We start from the raw sequence: 19,028 nt of genomic DNA on the forward strand, positions 1-19,028 counted from the left end.
GTGGGAGGTAGGAGCCAGAAGGGGATTGGGCAGTGAAGAAAGTGAAACCCAGAGGCAGCCATGAACAGCTCTGGAGATGAGTGGGCCATCAGAGTTGTATTGGGCTGGGCAGAAATGTCAGGGCTTTTATACCTCCCAGGGATCAGTCACTGAATGTTGTCTACCTGGGAGTGGTATGATCTCCAGAGAGTCCCCTCTCTGCCTCTGAAGCCATCCCAGAACGAGCTGACAGCAAGAAGTTTGGTTGCTGACAGCAAAGGCAACCAGAGCCCTGAAAGGAAAATTAAGCAGCAAATGTTAAATAATAAAAGTGAGTTACAAACACATTCAAGCATATTGGAATACTTCAATTTTTAAAGTTTTAAAATGAAGACATTTGTGAAGGAGGTAATTTCATCTTGATTGTGTGCCTATGTAGAATTGACAGTTCTTTATCGTTTTCTTTTCTCCTCTCAAATTTAAGCAAAGAAAAGATTAAAAAGGGCAAAAGTACTATGTGCACAGTCCTCAAGTGAATACGTGGCATTCATGAACCTTGGGCATGGCCGACTCCATTGGATGAGTGAGCTTTGGGATCCTTTGCCAACGACAGGAGAGGTGAGACTCTCTGATAATAAAGGCCAGTGGAATTGGGTGGAAATAACTAGATAAGGGAATATGACCCAATACTTGCCCTTGTGGTTGAAATGTTACTGGTTATCTGTGGAAATGTTAATGAATGCAAACAAAGTTGTGTGGGCCTGATGTCCACTGCAATGTAATTTACATGTGTAAGGGAATTGAATCTGCTCAAAGTTGGTGGGCATTAAGCCAAATAAATTACAATACATCCATATCATGAAATGTCACACAACCGTAAACATCAAAATTGAAGGTATTTGACAACATGGGAAATGGTAAGTGGAAAAATCAGGATGCAAAATGGTATACATAACCTGAAATCAACTCTGGTTGAAATTGTTTTCAACCAAAATATTTTTACCAAAGTATTTTTATCAATGTTTCAATATGTTACTTTAATTTTCTGTCTTATATTTTTTGAAATCTTTTCTAGAATGTAAATATTATATTGTTTTTCCCAAAATATAATTTTTAAGCCTCTAGCCTGATTAAAGATGTCAAATTGAAAGTTAAGATGATGTTCATTCATTCACATTCAGTATAAGTGGGTTGCTGCGGGATGTGGTGGCTCACACCTGTAATCCCAGCACTTTGGGAAGCCAGTGTGGGCAGATCACTTGAGGTCAGGAGTTCAAAACCAGCCTGGCCAGTATGGTGAAACCCCATCTGTACTAAAAATATAAAAAATTAGTGGGGTGTGATGGCGGGCACCCATAATCCCAGCTATTCAGGAGGCTGAGGTAGGAGAATCGCTTGAATCAGGGAGGCGGAGGTTGCAGTTAGCTGAGATTGCACCACTGCACTTCAGCCTGAGCTAGAGAACGAGATTCTTTCTAAAAAAAAAAAAAAAAAAAAAAAAGTGGGTTGCATAAGTAATCTCTGTCAGGAGCCAAGCTTTGTATCTGAGGGGCACAGTGTATGTCTGAGTCCTATGCATCTCACATCGGTAGAGGGCTTTGAGGATGAAGCAGAAGTTAGGAGAAGCAGCAGCAATAAACGAACTGGGTGGTCTTGCATGTACAATAATTCAAATAAGAGTGTTCTGAGGGAACCCAGGAGAAGACATGGCTGTCTCAGCCTACGGGAATTAGTAAAGGCTTCAGAGAGCAGGAGACGTTAACTTGGATCTGGAAGATTTACGTAGAGTTTGCTACTCAGAAAGAAGACAGGTGAGGCATCCTGGACAGAATGAATAGCAAATTTATTTCTTTGAAATCGAAGACACACATTATGTTAAATATACCCCCATAAAGTAAGGCAGTCAAATTAGAGGAGGAGACACTGAAAATTATGAAGTATTCTTCGGAATCCGTGTGAGGCCCAGGAGTGTGAATTATGGCCAAAAGGAACAGCCTCAGCCTTCCCAGCACATTTTTGCCCACAGAGAACTTCTAGCGACTCCATTTTTCACCTCTATTGGCTTTACCCAGATTGAACCTCGGATTTCCTTAGGCAGGGTTTCTAGGCTCACTCTTCATAACGAGCAATCTGAAAGGAGATCCAGAGCAGGGTGACTTTCAGCTCCAAAGGGCCGTTAGACCCACAGCTTTTATTATGCTGAATGAGGAAAGACTAAAAGCCTTTCCTCTAAGATCTGGAACCTGTGCCCACTTTCACCATAGTTATTCAACATAGTACTGGAAGTCCTAGCTGGAGTGATCAGAGAAGAGAAAGAAATAGAGGGCATCCAAATTGGAAAGGAAGAAGTCAAATTATCCTTGTTTGCAGATGATATGACCTTATATTTGGAAAAACCTAAAGACCTCACCAAAAAAATTATTAGAACTGATAGACAAATTCAGTAAAGTTGTAGGATACAAAATCACACAAAAATCCGTATCATTTCTCTATGCCAACAGCGAACAATCTGAAAAAGAAATCAAGAACGTAATTCCATTTACAATAACTACAAATAAAATTAACTACCCAGGAATTAAATTAATTAAAGAAGTGAAAGAGCTCTACAATTAAAAACTATCAAATGTTGATCAAAGAAATAGAAGAAGGCACACAAAAATTGAAAGATATTCTATCTTCATGGATTGGAAGAACCAATATTGTTAAACTGTCCATACTACTTAAAGCAATCTACAGATTCCCTACAATCCCTATCGAAATACCAATGACATTCTTTACAGAAACAGAAAAACAAACCTAAAATTTATACGAAACTACAAACGACGCAAGCTAAGCTATCAGGATGCAAAGGCGTATTGGATCTGGGGGACTCAGGAGGAAGGGCGGGATGGGGGTGAGGGATAAAAGACTACATATTGCCGGGCGCGGTGGCTCAAGCCTGTAATCCCAGCACTTTGGGAGGCCGAGATGGGCGGATCACAAGGTCAGGAGATCGAGACCATCCTGGCTAACATGGTGAAACCCCGTCTCTACTAAAAATACAAAAAACTAGCCGGGTGAGGTGGCGGGCGCCTGTAGTCCCAGCTACTCGGGAGGCTGAGGCAGGAGAATGGCGTAAACCCGGGAAGCGGAGCTTGCAGTGAGCTGAGATCCAGCCACTGCACTCCAGCCTGGGCGACAGAGCGAGACTCCGGTTCTCAAAAAAAAAAAAAAAAAAAAAAAAAAAAAAAAAAAAAAAAAAGACTACATATTAGCTGTGTACACGGCTAAGGTGATGGGTGCACCAAAGTCTCAGAAATCGCCACTGAAGAACTTATCCGTGTCACAAAACGACCTGCCTCCCAAAAACTATTGAAATAAAAAGAGGCCGGGCGCGGTGGCTCAAGCCTGTAATCCCAGCACTTTGGGAGGCCAAGACGGGCGGATCACAAGGTCAGGAGATCGAGACCATCCTGGCTAACACGGTGAAACCCCGTCTCTACTAAAAAATACAAAAAAAAAAAAAAAAACTAGCCGGGCGAGTTGGCGGGCGCCTGTAGTCCCAGCTACTCCGGAGGCTGAGGTAGGAGAATGGCGTGAACCCGGGAGGTGCAGCTTGCAGTGAGCTGAGATCCGGCCACTGCACTCCAGCCTGGGCGACAGAGCGAGACTCCGTCTCAAAAAAAAAAAAAGAAAAAGAGAAAGTCATTGAACAAAACGTTGTTGGAGGATGTGCTGTGTATATTTTCAAAGTGCCCCACATGATACTAAAATGCAGCTATGATTGAAAACCAGTGCTGTAGAGCCTAATAGCATTTACAACAGGAAAGTGCAAAAATATTTGTAACATATAGCCTTTTTTTTTTTTTTGGAGATGGAGTCTTGCTCTGTCTGGAGTGCAATGGCGGATCTCGGCTCACTGCAACCTCCATCTCCCGAGTTCAAGTGATTCTCCTGCCTCAGCCTCCCAAGCAGCTGGGATTACAGGCACCCACTACCACGCCTGGCTAAGTTTTGTATTTTTAGTACAGATGGGGTTTCACCATGTTGGCCAGTCTGGTCTCAAACTCCTGACCTCAGGTGATCTGCCTGTCGCTGTCTCCAAAAGTGTTGGGATTACAGGTGTGAGCCACCATGCCTGGCCAACATATAGCCTTTCAAAATGATTACTTGGAAAGGAATAGTTTGACTTTTATGTAAAAGTATTTTAAATATCATAATTAGAAACAAATGTATTACCTACTTAAGAGAGCAGGGTTGTAGTTAAGTCAGAGTTCATTGATAAGTATCTACTGGATGTATTTATTCTAAGTTCCTTGAAGACACTTTGACAGATAGACTGCTACATTTCAATGAGTTGGCAAAGACTGCTATGCCTGGAAATGACAGATAATTCCACAGGACGTCCATCTGTAAGAGCATGTCTTCCTGCCAACCACTTTGCCAAGAGCCCATTTTATGTCCTTGTTCCTCAAACTATAGATAAAAGGGTTCAGCATGGGACTCACTACTGTGAACATCACAGCAGCTGCTATATCTCTCTGAGCTGAGTGGGAGGATGAAGGGCTGAAATACAGAGATATGATGGTGCCATAGAAGAGGAGAACCACAGCCAGGTGGGAGCCACAGGTGGAGAAGGCTTTCCATCTTCCCTTCATGGATGGGACCCTCAGGATGGCACAGGCGATGTGCATATAGGAAGCCTATATGGGGTGATCATGACTAGGGAATTATATGGGGTGATCGTGACTAGGGCAGCCTCAGTAAGAATCATCACCTCATTGAGGTGTGTGTCTGAACAGGAGAGTTTCAGGAGGGGAGTCACGTCACGGAAGACGTGAGGGATGGTGTTGTCTGCACAGAATGAGAGTCGAGCCATCAGCAGGGTGTGCAGCAGAGCATTCAAGCTGTTAACCACCCGTGATCCAGTGACCAGCAGGGCACAGAGCTGATGAGTCATCTTTGCTGTGTAATACAAGGGGTGGCACACAGCGACAAAGTGGTCATAGGCCATCACAGCCAGGAGGAAATTGTCCATGTCAGCAAGCTCACTGATAAAATACATCTGCGTGAGGCAGCCAGAGAAGGAGATGGTTTGAGTCCCGAGTATGTGTTCTCCACCCAACTAGTTAGCAGCTCATAAAGAGACTGGAGGAACGACTGATGGTTACTGGGTTAATCTCAAGTGACAACTGATGGATTCAGGACTCCTATACTTTATTTCTCTGTACTGTACTATTTACTTCCTGTATCTGGATGATGTAGAAAAGAAGATTCCTAAAAGAACTTCACATCTGAGCCAACACATATTTAATTTTTCACCTCTGCGACCTTACCTGGAGAAGGTTGGTGCTGTCACTATCAGTTGTTCCTCACTTCTACATAACTGGTCAATGCTTCTACTTATTGTGGGAGTTGGAATGTCTTGGAAACACAGGCGGGTCCCGAGTGTGTGAGGAATAGGGGCTCATGGCCTTAGTCCTCTGTGTAAGTAACTGTTTCGGGCAATCACAGAGCAGGCATTTGCAGGAACCTCCTTTGGCCACTGGGACCAGATTCCCTGAGAGCCTCATTAGGGACAAGAAGAACATAATTGTCCCACCTAATTTTGGCCCCTTTGGACCAAACAATGATGACATACAATATTAACTAAGGTTTAGATAAAACTCTTGGATCAAAACTTGAAGATAATTAGAAATGAAGCCATCCTGATAGAGATAAATCACAGACAAAATTCCTTGGAACCACAAACCTCCTCACCTTGTGATCTGGTGTTGTGCCTATAGATGTGGAAATTCTGTCATGAAATCCTTTGCAGTATCACTGCCTCTGTTGAGATATGGGGCTGTCCCTTGTTTTCTGTGCAGCCCTTGCTTTCCTCTGCCTGGCCATCTTCAGAGATTAGCGATGCTTCATGTTTTCCATTTTACAGGAGGAAACGTTAAAAGCACATTACTGATATGGGCTTAATTCATGAAAATATTTGGGGCCAGGCACGGTGGCTTAAGCCTATAACCCAATACTTTGGGAAGCCAAGGTGGGCAGATCACCTAAGGTCAGGAGTTCAAGACCAGCCTGGCCAACACAGTGAAACCCTGTCTCTACTAAAAATACAAAAATTAGCCAGGCATGGTGGCATGTGCCTGTAGTCCCACCTACTTGGGAGGGTGAGGCACAATAATTACTTGAACCCAGGAGGTGGATGTTGCAGTGAACCGAGATCATGCCACTGCACTCCAGCCTGGGCAATAAAGCAAGACTCTGTCTCAAAAAAAAAAAAAAAAAAAGGAAAAAGAAAATGTTTGAGATGAAGGGTAGTCTGATTCTAAGGGAGGTTTTCTCCAGGAGAACCCAGGATGCTGTGATTTATGAGCTCTAGACCCCTAGGATGGATATATTTTGGGATGTCCCTCCAACTCACATGGTTTACCCTTTTCTTGGTCTAGAGCTCCCTAATCTGCATAGGCACAGTGTGGTGGGGCCCCAGGAGTCATGTTTATACCACCTCCCCTTCACCATAGCTGGCTGAACCAGAGTATTTAGAATCAGGATTGAGCAAAGCCATCACTACGTGCTTGGCTAGAATGTATAAATCCAATCACCTTCTCCCTGTCCCATTGTTTTTTTTGTTTTTTTTTTGAGACAGAGTTTCACTCTGTCATCAGGCTAGAGTTCAGTGGTTCGATCTTGACTCACTAAAACCTGCGCCTCCTGGGTTCAAGAGATTCTACTGCCTCAGCCTCCCAAGTAGCTGGGACTACAGGCACACGCCACCATGCCCAGCTAATTTTTGTATTTTTAGCAGAGACAGGGTTTCACCTTGTTGGCCAGAATGGTCTCGGTCTCTTGACCTCGTGATCCACCTGCCTCAGCCTCCCAAAGTGCTGGAATTACAGGTGTGAGTTACCCACCCAACCTCTCTCTCTTTCTTTCTCTCTTCCTTCCTTCCTTCCTTCCTTCCTTCCTTCCTTCCTTCCTTCCTTCCCTCCTTTCTTTCTTTCTTTTTTCTTTCTTCTTTCTTTCTTTCTTTTTTTTAGATGGAGTCTCTCTCTGTCACTAGGCTGGAGTGCAGTGGCGCAATCTCGGCTCACTGCAACCTTCACCTCCCAGGTTCAAGCGATTTTGCTGCCTCAGCCTCCCAAGTAGCTGGGACTATAGGCGCACGCCACCACGACCAGCTAATTTTTTGTATTTTTAGTAGAAACAGGGTTTCACCATTTTGGCCAGGATGGTCTCGATCTCTTGACCTCGTGATCCACCTGCCTCGGCCTCCCAAAGTGCTGGGATGATAGGCGTGAGCCACTGCGCCTCGCCCCCTTTCTTTTCTATTCTTTTCTTTTCTTTTCTTTCTTTTCTTTTCTTTTTTCTTTCTTTCTTTCTTTCTTTCTTTCTTTCTCTCTCTCTCTCTCTCTCTCTCTTTCTTTCTTTCTTTTTCTTTCTTTCTTTCTTTCTTTCTTTCTTTCTCCCTCTCGCTTTCTCTCTTTCTCTCTTATTTTTCTTTTTGGAGAGTATTTTTAAGATGAGATTAACATTTAAATCAATAGAATTTGAGTACAGCAGATTAGCCTCCATAGTGTGGGTGGGCCTTATCTAATCAGTTGAAGGCCACAATAGAAAAAGTCAGCCGACTGCCTTTGGCCTCGAGCTGCAACACCAGCTCTTTGCTAGGTCTACAGCCTTCTGGTCCACCTTACATATTTTGAACTTGCCAAGCCTCCACAATTACGTGTGCCAATTCCTTTGAATTTAAAATCTTACCTTCCCACCCACCCTACCCACCCTTTAGCAATATATTTTGTTGACTCTTTTCTCAAGAGAACTAAAAAACCAGTCTTATGACTGAGCGTGGTGTCTCATGCCTGAAGTCCCAGCACTTTGGGAGGCAAAGACAGGAGGATTGCTTGAGGCCAGGAGTTCAATATCATCCTAGACAACATAGTGAGACCCCATTTCTACAAAAACAAAAACGAAACAACAACAATTAAAAAATGCATCTGTTAACAGTGCCCCAAATCATGACTCCAAGCCAGCTAGTGAGGACACCAGTGCTGCTGCCACCAAGCACTAGATGCTGCAGATTGCATTTCTGATGTTCTTCTCACAGACATTCGCTACTACCCCTAGCATTACTGTTGTCACATTCCAGGAATCCAGGTCCCTACAATGGCTGCCACTGCCAGAGCAAGTTCCTCCTGGTCTCCCCTTCTCTGTATCAAATGCAGGGCAGGTATATCTGATGGGCAGAGAGCCTGTCACTTGTTCTCATTCTAGCTGAAAGAGACACTCAGAAGCAAGTTTCTGGTGTACTTATTTCTTTTTTTTTTTTTTTTTTTTTGAGACGGAGTCTCGCTCTGTCGCCCGGGCTGGAGTGCAGTGGCCGGATCTCAGCTCACTGCAAGCTCAGCCTCCGGGGTTTATGCCATTCTCCTGCCTCAGCCTCCCAAGTAACTGGGATTACAGGCGCCCGTCATCTCGCCCGGCTAGTTTTTTTTTTTTTATTTTTTAGTAGAGACGGGGTTTCACCGTGTTAGCCAGGATGGTCTCGATCTCCTGACCTCGTGATCCACCCATCTCGGCCTCCCAAAGTGCTGGGATTACAGGCTTGAGCCACCGCGCCTGGCCTGGTGTACATATTTCTATAGCGGGAGGTGAGCTGTCTTCCCAACAACATCCATAAATTAGGGGACTCTACAAAGTTTGGAAGTGGGCCCAGATGCTGGGAAGCCACAAAGTCTAACAAATGTCCACTAGAGTCATCCTCTGGCTTGCAATATTAATATGTACACCTCTTCCCCAAAACACACCCTTCTGAAAATCTTAGGATGGATCCTAACATAATGCAAGTATCACTTACAAAACCGAAAGCCCCACTCACCCATCTTCAAAAGAGGGACATTCAAAGGTGAAAATTAGTAGATAAAAATATACATGGAATAGCAGAGACAAAAGTGTGTAAGATAGACAAAAGACAAATTGAAAAACAGAATCTTTTTTTTTTTTTTTGAGACAGAGTCTTACTGTCGCCCAGGCAGTAGTGCAGTAACACGATCTCCACTCACTGCAACTTCCACTTCCCAGGCTCAAGGGATCCTCTCACCTCAACCTCCTGAGTAGCTGGTATCACAAGAACCCACCACTATGCCCAGCTTTTTTGTATTTTTAGTAGAGATGCAGTTTCACCATGTTGGTCCGTCTGGTCTCAAACTCCTGACTTCAGGTGATCTGACTTCCTTGGCCTCCCCAAGGGCTGGGATTACAGGCGTGAGCCACCATGCCCGGCCTAATTTTTTCTCACATGCTGAAAGCTTTGAAAAGGAAGATCTTGATACAGAGGGAAGGAGCCCTTCATCCAAGTAAACTGTTTCAGAACGTCTGAGAGAATGAGCAAACACAAGAAAGTAGAATGAGTAATATTAATATTAACCAAAGTACAGTTTAAGCGGAAACAAGAATTGAAGAGGACAAAGATCATTCTGTTACTAGAAGGTATTTAATATAATTCATAATCAATGGATAACATTCACCAACCTCCAGGCCTTCTGTGTTAGTCCATTTTCGCTACTATAAAGGAATACCCGACACTGGGTAATTGATAAAGAGAAGAGGTTTATTTGGGTCATGGTTCTGCAGGCTGTACAAGAAGCATGGTGTGGGCATCTACTTCTGGTGAGGCCTCAGGAAGTTTGCAATCATGGCAGAAGGTGAAGTGGGAACAGGTGTGTCACCTGAAGAGAGAAGAAACAAGAGGGAGAAGGGGAAGCTCCCAGGTTCTAACAATCAGAGCTCATGATAACTTATTACCATGTGGGGGGAACCAAGCCATTCATGAGGGACCCACCCCCATGAACTAAACACCTCCTGCCAGGTGCCACCTCCAACACTGGGAATCACATTTCAACATGAGATTTGGTGGAGACAAACAACCAAACCACATCACCTCCATCACCAAACATCAAATCAAAAAGTAAAGCTGGCTCCACATGGTAGCTCATGCCTGTAATCCCAGAACTTTGGGAGGCTGAGGTAGGCATATCGCTTGAGGTCAGGAGTTCAAGACCAGCCTGGCCAACATGGTGAAACCCCATTTCTCTTATAAATACAAAAATTAGCCAGGCATGGTGGTGGATGTCTGTAATCCCAGCCACTCAAGAGGCTGAGGCAGGAAAATCACTTGAACCCAGGAGGCAGAGGTTGCAGTGAACCGAGATCATGCCACTGTATTCCAGCCTAGGCAACAGAGTGAGACTTCATCTCAAAAAAAAAAAAAAAAAAAAAGATGTTAAAAAAAAAAAGTAAAAGCTTACTGCAATCATCCTGTAAATAAAAAAAAAAGTAAAAGCTATTAACATATAGAAAGAAAAGAATTGAAATGTTAATTATTAGACTTCACAAATCAAATAAATTAATAAGAAACAGTCAGAATTCAAATATTATAATCTTCGTATAGACCTATTTGAATTATATTTTATAGCTACAGCTATATCATGAGAAAAAAATAGATTGAAGTCAATTCCACATAAAAAGGTCCCAGGGACCCAAAGGGAATCTCAAAGGAATAAGCCTGGATCTGCTCTGGGTGTTCCTGGGGAAACTTGGTTTGACACAGTGGGACTGGAAGCCCCAGGGCCAGGGAGTGGGTATATATCTGGAGGCAGATTTTTTTTTTTTTTTTTGAGACAGGCTCTTGCTTTATTCCCCAGGCTGGAGTGCAGTGGTGCCATCACAGCTCACTGCAGCCTCAACCTCCTGGGCTCAAGTGATCCTCCCACCTCAGCCTCCCAAGTAGCTGGGACTACAGGTATGAGCCACCATGCCCAGTTAATTTTTTAATTTTTTGTAGAGATGGAGTCTCACTATATTGCCCAGGCTGGTCTCAAGCTCCTGGGCTCAAATGATCCTCCCTCCTTGAACTTTAAAAGTGTTGAGATTACAGGTGTGAGCCACCACGCCCAGCCCGGAGTCAGATTTTAATGGAGAATAACATGAGTTTGAACACAGATAACTGTGATCTGAACTTAGGTGGGTCCCAGTGTGACCCCCAAAGGGATGGGGCACAGGCATCTATATTGCAGCACACAGGCTTCCAGCTGTTCAGACATCGAAGGGCAGGGACTACGCTGTGTACCAGCAACTCACAGGATCGTGCCAGTGGATGCTTTCAGCTCCGCATTCTCTCCCTCTCTCCACCTGACTGACTCCTTTGAGTGAACTTCTGGGGTGCTTTTTGACACCCACAGGGAGATGCTGGTAGTAATGGCAGGGTATGGTTAGGCAGAAATAATGAATAACAAAGGAAAAGTGACATTAATTTTTACTTCAAGCTGGAGAAATAGATCACTCAGGCTACCTGTGGCAATAATAAATACAAACAACGATTCACACACAAGGAAGTGTGCAGCAGTGTTTGTTATAGTACAGAAACACTTGAAATTGTTCAGAGTTGGGGAATGGGTGAATTATATCACGTCCCTGTGATGAAATATTATGCAGCCATTAAAATCACATTTCTGAGTCAAGCATGGTGGCTCATGCCTGTAATACCAGCACTTTGGGAGGCCAAGGCGGGTGGATCACGAGGTCAGGAGATCGAGACAATCCTGGCCAACATGGTGAAACCCCATCTCTACTAAAAATACAAAAAGTAGCTGGGCGTGGTGGTGTGTTCCTGTAGTCCCAGCTACTCAGGAGGCTGAGGCAGGAGAATTGCTTGAATCTAGGAGGCGGAGGTTACGGTGAGTCAAGGTCGCACCACTGCACTCCAGCCTGGTGACAGAGTGAGATTCTGTCTCAAAAACAAAAACAAAACCAAAAAAAGTCACATTTCTAAGACCTCCACTGACATGGGAAGTAGGAAGTGGAAAATCAGAACTCAAAATTATATGTAATCGATTGCAGCCAACTTTTGTAAAACAATATTCCAAGTGCCTAACTGTGATTACCTTTGAGCTGCAAGGATACAGGTTACTTTAATGTTCTTCTTTATGATTTTTGGTGTACCATAGTGCATAGGTAGACACTAGCTTTCAGCTAACAAAATGATTTTTTGTTATTTGACCCCACCCCCTAAGTCAGGCAGCCAATCAGGGTGCTCCTGGCCAGTTCCCACGGTTCAGCATCTCTTCACCTCCGCACCACCTGGGCTACAAGCGGGCCAGGGCCCAAGTCTCATCTGAAATGCTTGTTACTTGCTGTAGTACTCACATTTCACTCTGCTATTTCTTTCTTATTGTCAAGTAACTCTCTCCAAATTAAAATGTATGGCAATATGCATTCACCTATATTTTTTCCTTTCAATTAAAATTGACGATCACCTTTAGTCTAGAAGCAGTGCTGGACACCGAGATACAAAGTGAGTCGTGTGTGTATTCAGATCTGTAGGTCTCCTAGTCTGTGGAAAGCCCTTGTGAAGAGGGAATGATAAACCAAAGAAAAACAGAGCTCTGACAGCCGGAAGAGGGAATCCAGAGGCTTCATGGAGGAGGTGGTGGCATTGACTTGGTTCTTGAAGGTGTGGGTGGGAGCTGACTTGAGAACAGAGCCAGGGGCAGTTGGTCTGGATGGAGGGAAGACCAAATGTCGATTTGTTTCCCCGATGTCAAAGACCTGGCTCCAGTTGACCCCGCCCCCTAAGTCAGGCAGCCAATGAGGGTGCTCCTAGCCGGTTCCCGTGGTTCAACCTCCCTTCACCTCTGCACCACCTGGGCTACAAGCGAGCCAGTGCCCGAGGCTCATCTGAAATGCTTGCTACTCGCTGTAGTACTCACATTTTACTCGGCTCTGTCTTTCTTCCCTCCCCTCCCCTCTCCTCCCCTCCCCTCCCCTTCTTTTTTCCTCTCCCCTCCCCTCCCCTTCCTTTTTTGACAGAACCTTGCTCTCTCACCCAGGCCGGAGTGCAATGGCACCATCTTGGCTCACCGCAACCTCTGCCTCCCAAGTTTAAGCAATTCTCTTGCCTCAGCCCCCTGAGTATCTGGGATTACAGGTGCCTGCCACCACGCCCAGCTAATTTTGTATTTTTAGTAGAGACAGGGTTTCACCATGTTGGCCAGGCTGGTCTCGAACTCCTGACCTCAAGTGAGCCACCTGCCTCAGCCTGCCAAACTGCTGGGATTACTGGCATGAGCCACCACACCCGGCCTCACTCTGCCGTTCTTTTGCCTGAGTGTTTTTGTGACCCACCCTTTATGCTTGACCATTGCGGAGGACACATAAAAGGAGGATGAGGCCAGTGAGTCTTCACCCGGGCTGCACTGGTGGTGCACACCTGTAGTCCCAGGTACTCGGGAGGCTGAGGCAGGAGAATTGCTTGAACCTGGGAGGTGAAGGTTGCAGGGAGCTGAGATGGTTCCACCACACTCTGTTGGGGGAACCCACCCCCAATATTTCAACATAGGTTCTTTCTATTTTCCCTAAATGTCGGCCGGCTGAGAAATAAAGAGAAAGTGTACAAAGAGAGGAATTTTATCCTGGGGTGACATCACATATCGGTAGGACCGTGATGCCCACCTGAGCTGCAAAACCAGCAGGTTTTTATTAAGGACTTTAAAAGGGGAGGGGGTGTACAAACAGGGAGTAGGTCACAGAAATCACAGGCATCAAAGGGCAAAAAGGAGAATAAAGATCACATGCTTCCGAGGCCAATAAAGATCACAAGGCAGAGGGCAAAGATCACAAGGCAAAGGACAAAATCAAAAAACTCCTGATGGCCGGGCGCGGTGGCTCAAACCTGTAATCCCAGCACTTTGGGAGGCCAAGATGGGCGGATCACGAGGTCAGGAGATCGAGACCATCCTGGCTAACACGGTGAAACCCCGTCTCTACTAAAAAAATACAAAAAAACTAGCCGGGCGAGGTGGCGGGCGCCTGTAGTCCCAGCTACTCGGGAGGCTGAGGCCAGGAGAATGGCGTGAACCCGGGAGGCAGAGCTTGCAGTGAGCCGAGATCCCGCCACTGCACTCCAGCCTGGGCGACAGAGCAAGACTCCGTCTCAAAAAAAAAAAAAAAAAAAAAAAAAAAAAAACTCCTGACAAGGGTCTATGTTTAGCTGTGCATGTATTGTCTTGATAAACATCTTAAACAACAGAAAACAGGGTTCAAGAGCAGCAAACCAGTCTGACCTCAAATTTACCGGGCTGGGTTTCTTTCCCCACACTAATAAGCCTGAGGGTACTGCAGGAGACCAGGGCGTATTTCAGTCCTTATCTCAACCGCATAAGACAGACACTCCCAGAGCAGCCATTTATAGACCTCCCCCCAGGAATGCATTCCTTTCCCAGGATCTTAATTTTTTTTTTTTTTTTTTTTTTTTTGAGACGGAGCCGCTCTGTCACCCGGGCTGGAGTGCAGTGGCCGGATCTCAGCTCACTACAAGCTCCGCCTTCCGGGTTTACGCCATTCTCCTGCCTCAGCCTCCCGAGTAGCTGGGACTACAGGCGCCCGCCAACTCACCCGGCTAGTTTTTTGTATTTTTTAGTAGAGACGGGGTTTCACTGTGTTAGCCAGGATGGTCTCGATCTCCTGACCTCGTGATCCACCCGTCTCGGCCTCCCAAAGTGCTGGGATTACAGGCTTGAGCCACCGCACCCGGCCCAGGATCTTAATTATTAATATTCCTTGCTAGGAAAAGAATTCAGCGATATCTCCCCTACTTGCACGTCTGTTTATAGGCTCTTTGCAAGAAGAAAAATAGGCGTTATTCTGCCCAATTCTGCAGACAGACCTTATGGTTCCCTAAAATCACTGTTACTCTGTTCTTTTTCAAGGTGCACTGATTTCATATTGTTCAAACACACATGTTTTACAATCCATTTGTACAGTTAGATACAATTATCACAGTGGTCCTGAGGTGAGGTACATCCTCAGCTTACAAAGATAACATGATTAAGAGATTAAAGTAAAGACAGGCATACGAAATTATAAAAGTATTAATTTTGGGAACTGATAAATGTCCATGAAATCTTCACATTTTATGTTCAGAGATTGCAGTAAAGACAGGCATAAGAAAATATAAAAGTATTAATTTTGGGAACTGATATATGTCCATATTAAAATGAAATCTTCACAATTTATGTTCCTCTGCCGTGGCTCCAACCAGTCCGTCCGTTCAGGGTCCCTGACTTCCCGCAACAGTACTCCAGGCTGGTGACACAGCGAGACTCCATCTCAAAAAAAAAAAAAAATTAGCTAGGCATATGACACACACCTGTGGTCCCAGCTGCTCAGGAGGCTGAGGCAGGAGGATCACTTGAGTCTGGGAGATGGAGGGTGCAGTGAGCTGAGATTGCGGCACTGCACTTCAGCCTGAGTGACAGAGCATGACCCTGTCTCAAAAAAATTATAATTAATAGTTTAACTTAGTGTAAGTAATATGATCTCCCCCTATGTGCCACTAGCAAGAACATCATTTAGTGCAACAACTACTGCATTAAACTCAATTGGTGAAAAATAAATTTCCTTGGGAATGAGATTCAGTCTTGATTATTTCATCAGACAGAAAACACCACCCTGCCAACTACTTTTTTCAAAGCCCCTTTCAAGGACCTGTTCCTCAGGCTGTAGATAAAAGGGTTTAGCATGGGGGTCACCACTGTATACAACACGGTAGCTATAGTGTCTTTCTCAGCTGAGTGGGAGGACAAAGGATTAAAATACACAGCAATGATGGTGCCATAGAAGAGGAAAACCACAGCCAGGTGAGAGCCACAGGTGGAGAAGGCTTTCCACTTTCCCTTTGTGGATGGGACCCTCAGGACAGTGCAGGTGATGTGCATATAGGAAGCCAGGATGCAAAGAAATGGAGTGATCATGACCAGGGCACCCTCACTAAGGATTATGACCTCATTGAGGTGTGTGTTCGAGCAGGAGAGTTTCAGGAGGGGAGTCACATCGCAGAAGAAGTGAGGGATGGCATTGTTTGCACAGAATGAGAGTCGAGCCATCAGCAGGGTGTGCAGAAGGACATTCAGGTTGGCAGCCACCCACGATCCAGCAACCATCAGGGCACAGAGCTGATGGGTCATCTTTGCTGTGTAATGTAAGGGGTGGCACACAGCGACAAAGCGGTCATAGGCCATCACAGCCAGGAGGAAATTGTCCATGTCCACAAACATGAAAACGAAATACATCTGCGTGAGACAGCCAGAGAAGGAGATGGTCTGAGTCCCGAGTATGTGATTGGCCAGCATCTTGGGGATGGTGGTGGAGGAGAAGCAGACGTCCACAAAGGACAGGTTGCTGAGGAAGAAGTACATAGGAGTGTGCAGGCAGGAGTCTGTGCTGACAGCCAGGATGATGAGCAGGTTCCCCAGGATGGTGGCCAGGTACATACTCAGGAAAAGCACAAAGAGGAGATGCTGCTGCTGGGGCTGCCTGGAGAGTCCCAGGAGGAGGAACTCGGAGACACTCGACTGGTTTGTCCCGCTCATGGGCCTGGGATCCTGGACACAGAGGTAGACAAAGAAGATGAAATGCAGCACCTTGGAAAATGCTGGTTAAGATGGGGCACAGGAATGGCAGTAGAATTTTGCTTGCAGGATGTAAATGATAATATTGTCAACCCTGCTGGGACTGCTACTGCTAAGTTCAGGGCTCAGGTTTACAGAAGGCTGAGCCAGACCTTCTTGGCTATATCCACTGAGCTCCCTGAGTCCAATTTGTAAAATTAAAATGGAACAACCCAGAGGTCTGGGCAGAAATTCAGTCAGTTTGTGTTCCCCACAGTTCAGGATGTCAAACAGACTAGACAGAGACTGGTCCTGACTGGGTGATTGAAAGGAACTGCTGCTGAGCTCAGGACTGTTCTTCTGGCTCTGCATAATGGAAAGGAAGGAGTGTCCCTCCGAGGCTTTACGTCCTGACAAGTAGTTATCAGTGAAGTCCCACTGATCTTTCTTTTTTTTTTTTTTTTTTGCTTTTTTTAGACAAAGTCTCACTCTGTCACCAAGCTAGAGTGCAGTGGCGAGATCTTGGCTCACTGCAACCTACAACTCCCTAGTTCAAGTGATTCTCCTGCCTCAGCCTCCCAAGTAGCTGGGATTACAGGCACGTGCAACCACGCCCAGTTAATTTTTTGTATTTTTAGTAGAGATGGGGTTTCACCATGTTGACCATGATGGTCTCTATCTCTTCACCTCGTGATCCGCCCGCCTCGGCCTCCCAAAGTGCTGGGATTACAGGCGTGAGACACTGCGCCTGGCCACTGATCTGATTCTTACCCAGAAAGAGCAGCAGTCGTTACTGTCTCCCAAAGTCCTGGGTTGGCTTCCCTTTTTCAGACCTGGCCAGAGGTTATTGGTCTGAGGGAGAGTGACTCGTCACTGGAGCTTTGAGGATGAGTATCTCATGAATCAGGAGCTGGGCTGCACAGACTCAGCCCTTGACGCAGGAAGGATGTTTGGAAGAATCACAGGGCAAGCTCTTTACAGGAGCCTCCATGGCCACTAGGGCCATATTCCCTGAGAGCCTCATTAAGAAAAGCAGAGAGTAATTGCCCCTTCCCCTTCTTGGCTCTTTTGTGTTCAACACTGACGATAAAGCTTTGCCATATGTAATTCCTGCCTCAGCGCTTGGCAACACTGAAAATGATGCAATCTAAGAGGTAATCATTGGCAAAAACACTTCTGCTAGAGGAAACTCACAGCCCTGTATTATATCCCCCACCCAGCTGGGATGGTGTTCTTGTTGGGAGATACCTGTGAAGCTGTACTGGGATTAAGAACATAACATTTGGATTTTCACAGACCAGCACTCAATTTCCAGATCCACCATTACCAGTTGCATAGCCTTGGGAAAGCTAGTAACCTCCACTGAACCACCAGCTCCCATCATCTATAGAGTGGAGAAATAATATTCACCTTGTAGGGCTGTAATAACTAAATTAGGCAATTTATGTTAAATATCTCATGACTCGGCCAGGCGCGGTGGCTCACGCCTATAATCCCAGCACTTTGGGAGGCTGAGGCGGGCAGATCATGAGGTCAGGAGATCGAGACCATCCTGGCTAACACGGTGAAACCCCATCTCTACTAAAAATACAAAAACAAATTAGCTGGGCATGGTGGCAGGCACCTGTAGTCCCAGCTACTACTCGGGAGATTGAGGCAGGAGAATGGCGTGAACCCGGGAGGCGACAGAGCTTGCAGTGAGTGGAGATCACGCCACTGCACTCTAGCCTGAGAGACAGATCGAGACTCTGTCTCAAAAAAAAAAAAAAAAAGAAAACCAACTCAAATCATCAGCGTAGGGAGAAATGACAGGTTAATATCATTACAAAATCCAAAGCGTCTTCTTGCAAAGCCTGTGTGTTTCACGCAAGACCAAATTCAGGGATCTGAATAATAACATCAGGACCCTGTATTTCTCTATCTCACTACTGTTTTGGCTTCTGCTCAGCTTCATTCTGCAGATTACCTCTCCTCTTGAGGTAGCAAGATGTCCACCAGTAGCTCCAAATACACATCCTTCCAGACTAGCAGCCACAGGGCACATGAAACTTCTCTCTACCAATGTTTATTTATTAATAACATTGTACTGATGCAGGACAAACGAGCGCCAAAGTGAGGCCTAGTCTGCAAGGGTTCTTGGTTTTGCCCAGGAAAGAATTCAAGGGCGAGCCAGTGGTAGAAGAAAACAACTGTACTAAAGCAGCAGGCGGTGTTACAGCTCCCTGACTGCTCCTGCAGAGGAGGGCTCCACCATAAGTATACTGAGAGTAGCAGCTCTGGGCAGTTTTGCAGCCATATTTATACCCATTTTTAAGTACATGTAGAATAAGGGGCAGTTTATGCAGAACTTTCTAGGGAAGGGGTAGTAATGTTTGGGTCATTGAGTTATTGCATGGAAAGGGGTGGTGACACCTGGGTGTTGCCATGGCAATGGTAAGCTGACATGGCACACTGGTGGGTATATCTTATGGAAAGCTGCTTCCACCCCATCTATTTTAGCTAGTTCTCAATTTGGTCCAGTGTCCAAGCCCTGCCTCCAACCTCAACTCCAGGTACAGCTGTGATCATCCCTTCATGGGTCATGTGTCCAAACCAGAACCAACCATTCTGCATGGGAGAACGGAGAAC

At 45.5% G+C, this 19,028-nt stretch overlaps 1 protein-coding gene and 1 pseudogene across 1 annotated transcript; both read right to left on the minus strand.

The window, feature by feature from the left end:
• Positions 1-2,088: 2,088 nt before the first annotated feature.
• Positions 2,089-13,154, minus strand: LOC126944145 (putative olfactory receptor 1F2; annotated as a pseudogene).
• A 2,289-nt stretch (positions 13,155-15,443) lies between these two features.
• On the minus strand, positions 15,444-16,621 carry LOC126944701 (olfactory receptor 1F1). Its single transcript, XM_050774480.1, has one exon. It carries the CDS (start codon positions 16,380-16,382, stop codon positions 15,444-15,446), a length of 939 nt encoding a protein of 312 aa, XP_050630437.1. The 5' UTR covers positions 16,383-16,621.
• Positions 16,622-19,028: the final 2,407 nt, after the last annotated feature.

Source organism: Macaca thibetana, chromosome 20 (genome assembly GCF_024542745.1).
Source record: "Macaca thibetana thibetana isolate TM-01 chromosome 20, ASM2454274v1, whole genome shotgun sequence".
Classification (NCBI taxonomy): domain Eukaryota; kingdom Metazoa; phylum Chordata; class Mammalia; order Primates; family Cercopithecidae; genus Macaca; species Macaca thibetana.

Bases quoted from the DNA above. Each gene is read 5' to 3' on its own strand.
- LOC126944701 (XM_050774480.1), bottom strand. From the start codon at position 16,382: ATGAGCGGGACAAACCAGTCGAGTGTCTCCGAGTTCCTCCTCCTGGGA.